At 37.4% G+C, this 14739-nt stretch overlaps 1 protein-coding gene and 1 pseudogene across 3 annotated transcripts in view; one reads left to right on the plus strand and one right to left on the minus strand.

The window, feature by feature from the left end:
- The window catches only part of RPS6KC1 (ribosomal protein S6 kinase C1), a 204023-nt gene that overhangs the window by 16180 nt on the left and 173104 nt on the right, over nucleotides 1–14739 (plus strand). For all 3 annotated transcript variants that reach the window (XM_005888537.2, XM_070384767.1, XM_070384769.1), the window contains exons 2-3: nucleotides 161–196; nucleotides 6109–6229. In XM_005888537.2, the coding sequence (XP_005888599.2) occupies nucleotides 161–196; nucleotides 6109–6229 (157 nt within the window). The remainder of the gene's footprint in view (nucleotides 1–160; nucleotides 197–6108; nucleotides 6230–14739) is intronic.
- Nucleotides 6446–9327, minus strand: LOC102267646 (NADH dehydrogenase [ubiquinone] flavoprotein 2, mitochondrial-like; annotated as a pseudogene).

A 14739-nucleotide genomic window follows, 5' to 3' on the forward strand; every position in this document is an offset into this window, starting at 1 on the left:
CTTTATTTTAGTTGCCTTTTTGTTTTCATTTTTTAGTATGTGTTTCAAATGATTTCTTTCAGCAAATTGAATTTTTCATACAAATACTGTTGAAAGTAATCATGCAAGTGTAAAGTAGATTTGATAATGATTAGATATTTCTGTGTTCTCTTTGTTTTAGGTTGTTTCACGAAGAAATCCAGAGGATGTCCAGGAGGTAACATGTTTATCCATATGAAAATTTTATTTTATGCATTTTGACAAAAATTTAATTAAATGCTTCATTGAGGAAGCAGTTATTTGTATGTCAGTCTTTGTATGTTTGGAAATTGTCTTCAATTCACTGAACAGTAACTGAAGTATCTCATTTCAGACCTATTAAGTAAATGTTAAGTTTCAGTAGGTATTAAGGTATATAAATAAAAATTTCAGGAATTGTAGTGCTATTTAATAATGTGATAACTTTTCTGATAATTGCCACTCATAAGATTTCAGTACTAGTTAAGGGCCCCTGTTGATTTGAAAATTATGATGCCTGTGTGGTAAAGAAAAAAAAAATAAAAAAGAGACTATTTGGTAACTTGTATTAATTTTAAAGAGCGTAATAAATTATGGGTTTCTCTGTGCTTCCAGTTTTTTATTGGCATAGAATTGCTTTACAGTGTTGTGTTAGTCTCTGCTGTACAGCAGAGTGCATCAGCTGTTCGTGTACATACATCCCTTCCCTCCCGAACCTCCTTCTCTACTTCCATTTTTATATTGACTTGGCGTGTTGACATCCTGGAAAATTGCTTCTTTTTAGAATTTTGTATGTAGTTCTTTTGCAGACTAATTCCCTCTTTTTAAAATGATACCAGCTTGTTATAGTTTTGCTTAGAACTGTAGACTTCTCTATTTGTAATTACTTTGTCCTTGTTATATACCTTTAGGAATCCTAACTGAGGACTTAACGTCTTTTAACATTTTTAAGTTTACTTTCATTTTGGTGCTTGTTTATAGTAGGACTAGAAGGATATGTATAGTCTATATATTTTTTCTTCCTATTAAAGTGTTTAAAACAGATGTTGTAATTTGTTAAGTCTTTATTCTGCAAGACTTTTTTTCCTAATTGCATTTTAATGTCTTCGGGTGGGCTATGTATTATCTATTTAACCACAAGCCCCACTTACTCCTTACCAAACATACCTGTCTTGATTCATAGATTTAAATTGATTGGTTCTGGTTGGTTTGAACATGTTTCGATAATATTTTAACTTTTATGTATTACTGCTTCTTGCTATATCTAATCTGGTACTTGTTTTTGTCCTGTTGTTAAAAAGAGTAAAAAAAAAAGTTTGATAAAAGACACATTTTAAAAAGATTCCATACTGTTTTCCTTAGGAGTTTTAACCTCACTCCCTGCCCCCCTGATAGCCAGGAAGAAAATATTGTTATTTTGGAAGACTATATTTATATATATCTATATCCTTTCAAAATGGCATTGAGAATAACTTGTACCTTTGATTAAGAGAGTACTCTTCCTATTTAAGTGTCAGTTCATTAGTATGAACTATTCCTTAGAATTCTGTTAATTCTGTTGAATTAATAGTCAATACCAAAAAAAAGAAAAGTCAATACCAGGCTTTTCTGCTTCTGAAAACTTACATCTGTTAGAATTGAAAATGGGTTGTTTCCTTTGAATACATTGTCTGATTGCTGTGCTGTAGTTTGTAGCTTGATGTTCCCCTTTTCCAGGGAGAATCCTGAGCCAACCTATCCATGAACATACTCTCTGCCATTTCCTTAATCCTTTTTGGGGGAAAACTCTTTTATAATAACAACTGTTGGTGAACCATTCATCAGAAACTCTTGTAAGTGTGCTTTAGTTAGATGATTGCATGGTCCTTTGTTAAAAATGATATAAAATCTTAAAAAGAATGTCTTCTGTCTAGCTGATTTCTTGAAGGATAGAATAACCTTGAAGTTATAACAACATTTTTTAGCTTCCCATGTGTTATTTCATTTAAACATTGAAATTCTTACTTAGGAAAGGAATTTACTACGTAGAATTTGTTTCCGTTTCTTTTCTTCTCACTTTCTTTCTCTGTTAACTGATTCACTTAGAATTTACTTATGTTTCACCAGAGCTGTTGAAGATCAGTAGATGTACTATTTGTCTAATCAAATATAAGACTAATAATAAGCTATGCTTAGAAGATTGGGGAGATTTAGCTCTTTTTCTCACTCACACACACACACCTTGGCACATGCTACCAGATAGTTATGTTTTCTTTCTAAGTAGGCCAGAATACTTGCATAGAGTCAATAATTTAAAATTATCCAGGATGGTTTTCCTTTTTATCTTTAAACATTCCCTCTAAATTTTCATTTAGTGAGAGCAGCACGGGTCACTCTGGAGGGGGGACAGCAACAGTTAATGTGACCTTTTGTCCAGTAGGTTCTCTAGAGCACACACACTTGTAGGATGTAAAGAAGTAACCTGTAGCTCTGTGTCTGTCTATTTCACTGGGGAAATCTGGGAAAGGAGAACCAAAATAGAACTTTCTGTGTATCAGAAGTCTCTCACTGTTAAGTCATTTCATAAATAAAACAGTTTTAGAAAAACTATTTGAGCACATTCAGAAATGTGTCGGGAAAGAAAAGGCTCTTTAAAGGGGGAGGAAAGAAAATTCATAAGCAGGTAGTATGATGGTGACATTGTAGGAAAATTTGATCCAGCAAGTTTTAAATATTATTTGAGAGTAAAAAGGAGAAAGTTAATTGAGTGGTTTTGTAAAAGATCTAAAGTTTTTTTGGTATTGTTAAGAGAAATTATCTGTATAGAAAGCATTCATTTTATGTAAAAAAAATCTAAGGAAATGTTTTTAATGAAAATTAAGCTTTTCTTTGTAGTCTGTTATGGTTGTCACTGAATTTTTAATCGAGGAATATTTAATTGAGAAATTTTATGCGGAGGTAACTTAAATGAATAGGATATTTCTACAGAGTTGATTCAGTAGAGTAAAAAGTGTTATTATAATTTTTTTTCCTAATAGGAAACAATTGATTATTAGAGGAAATATTTTGTTTGCAATTTGGCTGCTTTGTATAGTCCAGTTATAGACGTCGATACTCGCTGATACAGTGGAGGTGTGCTTTTGTTCACTTTTCCATTTTGAAGATCTTTAGAAATGTCCAAGCTTAAAAGGAGTGAGAAGAAAAGGAGGCAGTGGCTTGTGACATTTGGAGATGCTTTGGTTTCCTGCATTTTTTGAGGGTTTTTATTTGCTCTTGGGCATTTCACTTCTATAGTGTTGAGAATATGTGAGTGAATATGTGAATGAATAAATTAGGACATAATGAAGAAACACAGGTTTCCTAATTTTTGCTCTGAAAGACTATCTGCTGGTTTATATGCCATGGTATTATTATCATTATTGTGATTAAATTATTAACTTTTGGCCCTTAAGTTACCCTGACTTTATTTGACAATGACCCTAACTGGAATACAAATTTTATCTACAGATTTGTTTCCATGAGCTGTGGTCTTTTGAAAAGCTCTCATGTCTAATTTATAATAGCTTTAAGGATTGTGCTTCCCTTAGGTAAGATTATTGTCAGAAGCCCACCACTCGTTTTGCCCTTAAGCCGTTGGCAGATGTGGTACCACCATAATTTGATCAATTTAAAAAATATGAAATAGCACTGTGTTCCCATGACCAGAATTATGTTGATGTATCAAGATTAGAAAATGCAGGGAAGCAAAATATGAAAATAAAAAAATCACGTAATCTCAGTGTCCTGAGGCCTTTTACTTTTCAAGTGTTGGTTTGACTCTCTCAGTTCCATTTACTCTCTCTTCTGCTGGAACTGTGGATGCTCTACTCTCTGCATTTGTCTTGTTCGTTTCCATTTCATATGAAACCTGTTCTTCCAGGTGTCCTGTCTCCTGGCACAGCTGAGCTGCTTCAATACTGACTTTGTCCTTGGTTTCCTCTTCTTTTACTTCTGGCTGACCCCCAACATTCAGCCGTCTGGACTCCTCATCTTGTAACAAGTGCTGAGAAATCTTTTCTGAGTTATTTCCACCTCTCTTCTCATGACTCCCCAGCTACTACATCTTGTTTGGTTCTTGCTCTTGAATTCCCGACCTGTCTATTGGATATCTTCAGTTAGACTTAGCCTCACATGCACCTAAATAAAATATATCTAAAATTGAGCTTCATTCTTATCTCATCACAGCTTTTTTCTCCTTGGCTCTTGACCTTTGGGAATATAGCACCACCATTTATCCAGTTGTAAAAGCCAAAATTTTAGTAGTTATATTTGGCCTTTCCCTCTCCTTTTAAAGTACTTCATTCCTGATCACTTCTGTCTCCCTCTCTTTTGTTTTTTCTGGCCATTACTTCCTCGGTGTGCTCACCTAAGTCGACACTGTGTAGGTGCTCCTTCCACAACACCCTCGGGCTGCCCCTTTCAGCATTTATCATGCCGTCTTGTGATACAGTTACTGTGTTGGCTTATTCTTCTTAATTTGACAGAGAACTCTTTAAAGGAGGGACTGTGTTTTTATTTCTTCGTCCTTTGTGCCAACACAGTGCCTAGCATAAAGTATGCTCATGAAAATATTTGCTTTGTTGACTATTTTTGTTGTTGAGTAAATGAATAAAAAGGGCTTCCCAGGTGGCTCAGTGGTAAAGGATCTGCCTGCCAGTGCAGGAGACGCAGGAGATGTGGGTTTGATCCCTGGGTCGGGAAGATCCCCTGGAGGAGGAAATGGTAATCCACTCCAGTATTATTGCCTGAAAAACTCCATGGGCCGAGGAGCCTGGCAGGCTACAGTCCATGGGGTCACAAAGAGCTGGACACAACTGAGTGACTGAGCACACACACATGCAAATGAATAAAAGAAAAGATCAGGAGTAAGCAGTTTGTTTAAATTAATTCATATTGTCTGACTAGTCTCCTAGGATTAAAAGCAAGTCTCTTATATGAAAAGCAGCACATTTAGTAATCATAATAGAATTTTTGATAGCATGACAGAATTTTGCGAAGAATTTCTTATATCACATTTAGTAATCATAATGGAAGTTCTGATAGCATGACAGAATTTTGCAAAGAATTTCTTATATGACATATAGTAATCATAATAAAATTTTTGATAGCATGACAGAATTTTGCAAAGAATTTCTTATATACAGTGAGTGGATTTTTTGACAGGTCTCTTAAATCACACTTGGTTACCTGTTTGGCCTAATGTTTGCTTATTAGTATTACACTATTGAGTTTGTTAGAAGTTAGGTAATTAGATTTTTCAGAAGTAAAGGGCCCAATGTACTAGATAATGGAATTTAAAACTCAGTTTTACCCTATAGAGACTGAGGTCTGGATCAGTGTTAAGACCATGTTTTAAATTCTTTTTATTAAGTGTTTTTTTTTCCCTTTTGATTTAATCTAAATAAGTTTAGACAATAATTTAAACTAATGAACGTAGCTTACTTTTATGTGTTATATAATCTAAATGATTGTTATTTTGTTTTTTGAAATATCCTAATTTTAGTGGTATTCTGATCAGGATTTACCTTGCCTCCAGAAATCTTATTACTATCTTAACTGAGATTTTATGAAATGCAAAAGTTTAGGTTAATTACTTGCTACAAAGCTATTTCTTCTTCAGTATTTTTCAGATTATTTATCCTTTAAAGCAAATGCTGAGTATGTTCTTTATGTTTAAATTTGTTTAAATTATTTTGTGTTTGTAAACATGCTGTTTTTGAGATGAACATATATTTTGACATCTAACTCATTTCCAGGGCAATTGTAATTAACGTTTGAAGAGGTTAAGTGACATTTTGTGTAGTGCAGACCTTTTTTGTACTAGGTTGGATATTTTTCTAATATGAAGAAAACAGTGCTTGCTTAAAATGAAATTTAAAAACCAAAACAGTTGGAGGGAGACTTGCTGCTTTATGTTTTTAAAGTAAATATTATTAGTTGATTTCAGACAGGTAACTGCATTGGTTAGAACACTTTTGTTTGCCTTTGCATGACAGTTTTGAGCACTTGAATGAAAAATTTTTTTCTTGTTCAGATATATGAACCGAAATGGTTTGACTGTGAGATACACATTTAATTTTCTTCTCTCTTTAGATAATCGTATGGAAGAGATATAGTGACTTTAAGAAACTGCACAAAGAACTATGGCAAATTCACAAAAACTTATTTCGACATTCAGAATTGTTTCCTCCGTTTGCTAAAGGAATCGTGTTTGGTAAGTGATTATTTTGTAATTGTGATTTTGAAAAGTGATGACTAGCTAATTATGTATATACACTGAACACTAAAACACTGTACCATGAGGTCAGAAGCCCCTTTATGATTGCTATTATGCCGCAAGCTCTTGAAGTTGTTTTCTCATGGCTTTTTTTTTTAAGATAGGAGATTCATATTTTATTTCCTCAGTGATATATTTACAGTTGAACATAAATTAAAGGCCTCCTTGCACACCAAAGCCAAGTGTCTTAGGTGCTTCAGTCAAAGAGGTGAGGCCGCTGACTGATGCACGTGAGAAGCAGCCACTCCTTGGCCCCGGTTTTGGGATTTTGCCAGCATCGAGTTCCTCAGTAATTTCTTCAGTATCCTTAGGCGTCAGATTCTCGTAGTAGCTGTCATTTACTTGAACCATTGGTGCGTTTACACAGCCTTCTAAACATTCTACTTCTATCAGGTGTAGCCTCCCCAGCCTTTATTCCAGGCTTTCTTCCTGAATGGCCTCCAGTGTGCTGTCCAGGTTTCAAAGCATGCAAGGCACAGTAGTATAGGCTTGGATATGATACTTAACAACTGGCTTTGGATGGTACATATACTTTCATTGAAGATAATTGCAGAACTTCCTGTAACCTTTTTCATGTAGAGAGGGGCAGCCATGTATTCCGTCTGGGCTAAATCCAGGAGTGGAAGCACAGCTATGGCCTTATGTGCTGCTGCTAGTTTTTTTTTTTTTTTAGTTGCTTCTGTCCTCTTAGAATTTTCCGGTATGAAGTCAAATGGAGTGTCTGGGTTATACTCAAGAGTATCTCTGTGCACAAATAAGGCTCCTCCAGCTCCATTTTGCACAGCTGTCTTATGCAGATTCCTTATACATCTTCCCCTCTGGGTGGTGAGGCTAGCTTTGCGGGCTCAAATTCCACAGAGAGGAACACGGCAGGACAGACGTCAGTCCTTTTGGGCCACTTGTTTTTTCATGTTCTTGCTGTGGTTTTGTTAACTCAGAGTGCATTTACTCTTCCCTTTCATGAAAAAAACAGCACCAGAACAACAACTCAAACTCTAACCAATTAAGCAAATAGAAAAACCCTGTAGGAACATAAGGTGACATTGACTTATTCTTGCATAGCTGTCCCTCAGTGTCTATGGGGCACTAGGTCCAGGACCCCCTTTGGGTACCAGAGTCTGTGGATGCTCACGTCCTTTGTCTGGTGTAGTGCAGTCGACCTTCGGTATCTGCAGGTTCCTCATCTATGGATTCAACCAACTGTGGATCAGCACCTCATATAAGTAAAATCATACAGTATTTGTTCTTTTGTGGCTGGCTTATTTCACTTAGCATCATTTCTCAAGATTTATCCACGTGGTAGCATGTATCAGAATTTCCTTCTTATTTCTGAATGTAGTCCATCAGGTGTGTGTCCACCGTTTTGTTTATTTTTTCATCCATCAGTGAACCCTTGGATTGCTTTTACCTTTTGGCTGTTAAAAATACTGCTGCTGTATTGGGCTTCACTGGCGGTCCAGGGTTAATACTGCGTTCCAGTGCAGGTTACAGGTTTGATCCCTGGTTGGGAAGCTGGCATCCCACATGCCTTGCAGCCAAAAGACCAAAACATAAAACAAAAACAGTATGGTAAAATCTAGAACAGAAACATGAAACATAATAAAGAGGAAACTGAGAAAAACATCACAAAAACCACCAAACTAAAATGGTAGAAACAAGAAAAAAAAAATATGGAGCAACCAGAAAATGATAAACAAATGGCAATACTAAGTCTTCAAATGTCAGAAATCCCCCAGATGTAAATGGATTGAATTCACTCAAAAGAAACAGAGTGACCAGAGGGATTAAAAACTGTTTGTTGCCTCTAGGATACTCAGCTCAGCTCTAGAGACAAATAAAGGCTCAATGGGATGGAAGGGATGGGAAGGGATGGAAGATGATACTCCAAGCAGATGTCAGCCGGAAGAAAGCATGTGTTCAGTTCAGTTCAGTCGCTCAGTCGTGTCCGACTCTTTGCGACCCCATGAACCGCAGCACGCCAGGCCTCCCTGTCATCACCAACTCCCGGAGTCCACCCAAACCCACGTCCATTGAGTCGGTGATGCCATCCAACCAACTCATCCTCTGTCGTCCCCTTCTCCTCCTGCCCTCAGTCTTTCCCAGCATCAGGGTCTTTTCCAATGAGTCAGCTCTTCGCATCAGGTGGCCAAAGTATGGGAGCATCAGCTTCAACATCAGTCATTCCAATGAACACCCAGGACTGATCTCTTTTAGGATGGACCGGTTGGATCTCCTTGCAGTCCAAGGGACGCTCAAAAGTCTTCTCCAACACCACAGTTCAAAAGCATCAATTCTTCTGCGCTCAGCTTTCTTTACAGTCCAACTCTCACATCCATATATGACTACTGGGAAAACCATAGCTTTGACTAGATGGACCTTTGTTGACAAAGTAATGTCTCTGCTTTTTAATATGCTGTCTAGGTTGGTCATAACTTTCCTTCCAAGGAGTAAGTGTCTTTTAATTTCATGGCTATAGTCACCATCTGCAGAAAAATAGGCTTAAAGCCAAAAAAATTACAAGAGACAAAAATGGATGTTATATAATGATAAAGGGGACAGTCCATTAAGAAGACATGACTCATTAATAAGAATATATACATCTGACATAGCACCAAAATATATAAAACAATTATTAACAGTCCTAAAGGGAGAGATTGACAGCAACACAATAATAGTAGGGGACTTGAACATCCCACTTACATCAATGGATAGATCTAGACAGAAAGTCAACAAGGAAACATTGACCTTAAATGAAATATTAGACCATTCTTACAGATATATACAGAATATTTCATTCAAAAGCAACAAATACACATTTTTCTCAAGTGTACATGAATTGCTTTCAAGGATAGACTGTATGTTGGGACACAAGTTCAGTCTCTTTAAGAAAATTGGCTAGGGACTTCCCTGGTGGTCCAGTGGTTAAGAATCCGCTTTCTAATGCAGCGGCTGTGAGTTCAGTCCCTGGTTGGTGAACTAAGAGCCCACGTGCTGTGGGACAACTAACCCCGGCACCACAAGTCGAGAGCCTGCATGTCGCAACTACTGCACTGCAGTGAAAAGATCCCACATGCTGCAACTAAGACCCGATACAGCCAAATAAATAGGTTTTTAAAGAAGATCAAACTATAAGAAGAAAGCTGGAAAATATCCTAAGTATGTGGAGACTGAACAACTATTGGTCAATGAAGAAATCAAAAGAGAAATAAAAAATGCATGAAGACAAATGAAAATGGAAATATGACATATCAGAATCTATGGGATGCAGCAAAGACACAATTCTAAGACAGAAGTTTATAGCAGTGTAGGCCTTGGAACCCCACTCCAGTACTCTTGCCTGGAAAATCCCATGGACGGAGGAGCCTGGTGGGCTGCAGTCCATGGGGTCGCTAAGAGTTGGACACGACTGAGCGACTTCACTTTCACTTTTCATTTTCATACATTGGGGAGGGAAATGGCAACCCACTCCAGTACTCTTGCCTGGAGAATCCCAGGGACGGAGGAGTCTCCTGGCTGCCGTCTATGGGGTCACACAGAGTCGGACACGACTGAAGCGACTTAGCAGCAGCAGCAGCAGCAGCAGCAGGCCTTCTCTAAGTAACTAGAAAATCTCTAGTAATCTAACGTTAAACTAAAGAAACTAGAAGAAAAGAACAAATGAAGTATATAGTCAGTTGAAGGAAGGACATAAGAAAAGTTACAGTGGAAGTAAATGAAATAAAGATTTAAAAGACAATAGAAAAAGATCAGTGAAATTAAGAGCTGGTTCTTTGAAAAGGTAAACAAAATTGACAAACCTTATGCTAGCCTCACTAAGAAAAAAGAGAAGGTTCAAATAAAATCAGAAACGTAAAGAAGTGAAGTTACAATGAATGCTACAGAAATACAAAGGATTATAAGAGACTACTATGAATAAATATGCCACCAACTTGGACTGTCTAGAAGAACTGGATAAATTTAAGAATCATTCGACCTTTCAGGTCTGAAACATGAAGTATAAAATCTGAATAGACTGATCACTGGTAAAGAGATTGAAACTAAAAAAAAAAAAGCAACCACCCCAAAACATAAGTCCAGGACCACATGGCTTCAGCAGTGAATTCTCTGAATCTTTCAAAGATTTAATACCTGTTTTTCTGAAGCCCTTCCAAAAAATTGAGACTGGAGTGCTTCTTAACACGTTTTACGAGGCCATCATTACCTTGATACCAAAATCAGGTAAAGATAACATACAGAAAAGAAAATTACAGGCCAATATCTCTGATGAACGTAGATGCAAAAATCTTCAACAAAATATTAAGCAAATCGAATACAGTACACTAAAAGGATCATAATGATGAAGTGGCGTTCATTGCAGGGGTACGAGGATGGCTCCGTATCTGCAAATCTATTAATATTCTACACCACATTAATAAAATGGAAGATAAAAATCATACGATCATTTCAATAGATGTAGAAAAAACATTTGACAGATTTTAACGATCATTTGTGATAAACTTTGAATAAAATAAAATTATTATAGAAGGAATGTACCTAAACATGATAAAGGCCATATATGACAAATTGATAGTTAACATCATACTGAATGATGAAAAACTGAGAGCTGTCCTTTTATCAGTGAGATCAGGATGCCTACTCTTATTCAACGTAGTATTGGAAGTCCTAGCTAGAGCATTTAGGCAAGAAAAAGAAAAGACCTCTAAATTGGAAAGGAAGAAGGAAGACTGTCACTGTTTGCAGGTGACATGATTTTATATATAGAAACTCCTATAAACATCTCACCAAAAATCTGTTGGAAATAATAAATGAATGTAGAAAAGTTGCAGGATAGGAAATCAAAATATAAAACTGTTGCATTTTTATACTCTAATAAGAAGTAGCAGAAAGAGAAATTAAAACAATCCCATTTACAATCACAGCAAAAAGAATAAGATACTCTGGAATAAACTTAACCATGGAGGTGGAGACTTGTACACTGAAAACTGTAAAGCATTGTTGAAGAAAATTAAAGAAAACACAAAGTAATGGAAAGATAGCCCATGTTCATGGATTGGAAGAATTAACATTGTTAAAATGCCTATATTACCTAAAACTATCCACAGATTCAATCCTTGTCAAAAATCCCAACAACAGATTTCATAGAAATTGAACAAAAAATCATAAAATTTTTATGGAATCGCAAAAGATCTGGAATAGCTGAAGTAATCCTGAGGAAAATGACCAAACCTGGAGGTTTCACACTCTCTGATTTCAAATTACACTGCGAAGCTCCCCAGAGGAGGAAACGCCAGCCCACTCCAGGATTCTTGCCTGGAGAAGCCCATGGAGGAGCCTGGTGGGCTCCAGTCCGTGGGTTCACAGTCGGACACAACTGAAGCGACTTAGCATGCATGCACAAATCTGTACTAATCAAAATAGCATGTTGTTGGCAGAAAACAGACACACAGATCAATGGAGCAGAATTGAGAGCCCAGAAATAAATGCACACATACATATGGATAACTGAGAACATACCATGGAGAAAGGAAAGTCTCTCCATTAGTGTTGGCAAAAGTGAACAACTGTGTGCAAAAGAATAAACTGGAGCACTGTCTTATACCACACACGAAAAGTACCTTAAAACGTGCAAAAGACACGAACGTCACATCCAAAAGCATGAATCCCTAGAAGAAAACAGGCTGTACGCTCTTTGCTATTAGTCTTAGCGGTAATTTTTTTGGATATGTCTCCTCAGGCAAAGGAAATAAAAGCAGAGATAAATGGGATGACTTCAAACTAAAAAGCGTCGGCACAGCAAATGAAACCATTAACAAAATGAAAAGACAGCTTACTGAGTGGGAGAAGGTACTTGCAAATTGTATACCTGTTAAGGGCTAATATTTGAAATATATGAAGAACTCCTCTAATTCAACAACAAAAAAGCCAAACAACCTGATTAAAAAATGGGCAGAGAATCTGAATAAATCTTTTCCCAAAGAGGATATAGATGTTCAACAAGCACATAAAAAATATTCAACATCACTATTAGGGAAATGCAAATCAGAGTCACAGTTAGATATCCCCTCATGCTCATTAGAATGCTGATTATCAAAAGTTGTTGGAGAGGATGCGAAGAGAAAGGAACCCTCTTACACTGGGAGTACAGCATGGAGATTCCTCAGAAAATTAATCAAAATGGCCATATGATCCATCTATTTTACTTCTGGGTATTCTGAAGAATATGAAAACAGTAATTTGAAAAGATCTATGCTTATTGCCAAATTCAGACTTAAATTGAAGAAAGTAGGGAAAACCATTAGACCATTCAGGTATGACCTAAATCAAATCCCTTATGATTATACAGTGGAAGTGAGAAATAGATTTAAGGGCCTAGATCTGATAGATAGAGTGCCTGATGAACTATGGACTGAGGTTCGTGACATTGTACAGGAGACAGGGATCAAGACCATTCCCATGGAAAAGAAATGCAAAAAAGCAAAATGGTTGTCGGGGAGGCCTTACAAATAGCTGTGAAAAGAAGAGAAGCGAAAAACAAAGGAGAAAAGGAAAGATATAAGCAATCTGAATGCAGAGTTCCAAAGAATAGCAAGAAGAGATAAGAAAGCCTTCTTCAGCGATCAATGCAAAGAAATAAAGGAAAACAACAGAATGGGAAAGACTAGAGATCTCTTCAAGAAACTTAGAGATACCAAGGAACATTTCATGCAAAGATGGGCTCGATAAAGGACAGAAATGGTATGGACCTAACAGAAGCAGAAGATATTAAGAGGAGGTGGCAAGAATACATAGGAGAGGTGTACAAAAAAGATCTTCACGACCCAGATAATCACGATGGTGTGATCACTGACCTAGAGCCAGACATCCTGGAATGTGAAGTCAAGTGGGCCTTAGAAAGCATCACTATGAACAAAGCTAGTGGAGGTGATGGAATTCCAGTTGAGCTATTTCAGATCCTAAAAGATGATGCTGTGAAAGTGCTGCACTCAATATGCCAGCAAATTTGGAAAACTCAGCAGTGGCCACAGCACTGGAAAAGGTCAGTTTTCACTCCAGTCCCAAAGAAAGGCAATGCCAAAGAATGCTCAAACTACACCGACAATTGCACTCATGTCACATGCTAGTAAAGTAATGCTCAAAATTCTCCAAGCCAGGCTTCAGCAATACATGAACTGTGAACTTCCAGATGTTCAAGCTGGTTTTAGAAAACACAGAGGAACCAGAGACCAAATTGTCAACATCCACTGGATCATGGAAAAAGCAAGAGAGTTTCAGAAAAACATCTATTTCTGCTTTATTGACCATGCCAAAGCCTTTCACTGTGTGGATCACAGTAAACTGTGGAAAATTCTGAAAGAGATGGGAATACCAGACCACCTGACCTGCCTCTTGAGAAACCTGTATGCAGGTCAAGAAGCAACAGTTAGAACTGGACATGGAACAACAGACTGGTTCCAAATAGGAAAAGGAGTACGTCAAGGCTGTATATTGTCACCCTGTTTATTTAACTTATATGCAGAGTACATCATGAGAAACGCTGGGCTGGAGGAAGCACAAGCTGGAATCAAGATTGCCGGGAGAAATATCAATAACCTCAGATATGCAGATGACACCACCCTTATGGCAGAAAGTGAAGAGGAACTAAAAAACCTCTTGATGAAGGTGAAAGTGGAGAGTGAAAAAGTTGCTTAAAACTCAGCATTCAGAAAATGAAGATCATGGCATCTGGTCCCATCACTTCATGGGAAATAGATGGGGAAACAGTGGAAACAGTGGAAACAGACTTTATATTCTTGGGCTCCAAAATCACTGTAGATGGTAACTGCAGCCATGAAATTAAAAGAGAGTTACTCCTTGGAAGAAAAGTTATGACCAACCTAGATAGCATAATCAAAAGCAGAGACATTACTTTGCCAACAAAGATCCGTCTAGTCAAGGCTATGGTTTTTCTAGTGGTCATGTATGGATGTGAGAGTTGGACTGTGAAGAAGGCTGAGTGCCGAAGAATTGATGCTTTTGAACTGTGGTGTTGGAGAAGACTCTTGAGAGTCCCTTGGACTGCAGAGAGATCCAACCAGTCCATTCTGGAGATCAGCCTTGAGATTTCTTTGGGAGGAATGATGCTAAAGCTGAAACTCCAGTACTTTGGCCACCTCATGCGAAGAGTTGACTCATTGGAAAAGACTCTGATGCTGGGAGGGATTGGGGGCAGGAGGAGAAGGGGATGACAGAGGATGAGATGGCTGGGTGGCATCACTGACTCGATGGACGTGAGTCTGAGTAAACTCCTGGAGTTGGTGATGGACAGGGAGGCCTGGCATGCTGCGATTCATGGGGTCGCAAAGAGTTGGACATGACTGAGCGACTGAACTGAACTGAACTGATGCAGACCTATGTATATTGCAACCTTATTTATAATTTCCAAGATAAGGAAACAACCTAAATACCAC

This window comes from Bos mutus, chromosome 16, assembly GCF_027580195.1.
Source record: "Bos mutus isolate GX-2022 chromosome 16, NWIPB_WYAK_1.1, whole genome shotgun sequence".
Classification (NCBI taxonomy): Eukaryota; Metazoa; Chordata; class Mammalia; order Artiodactyla; family Bovidae; genus Bos; species Bos mutus.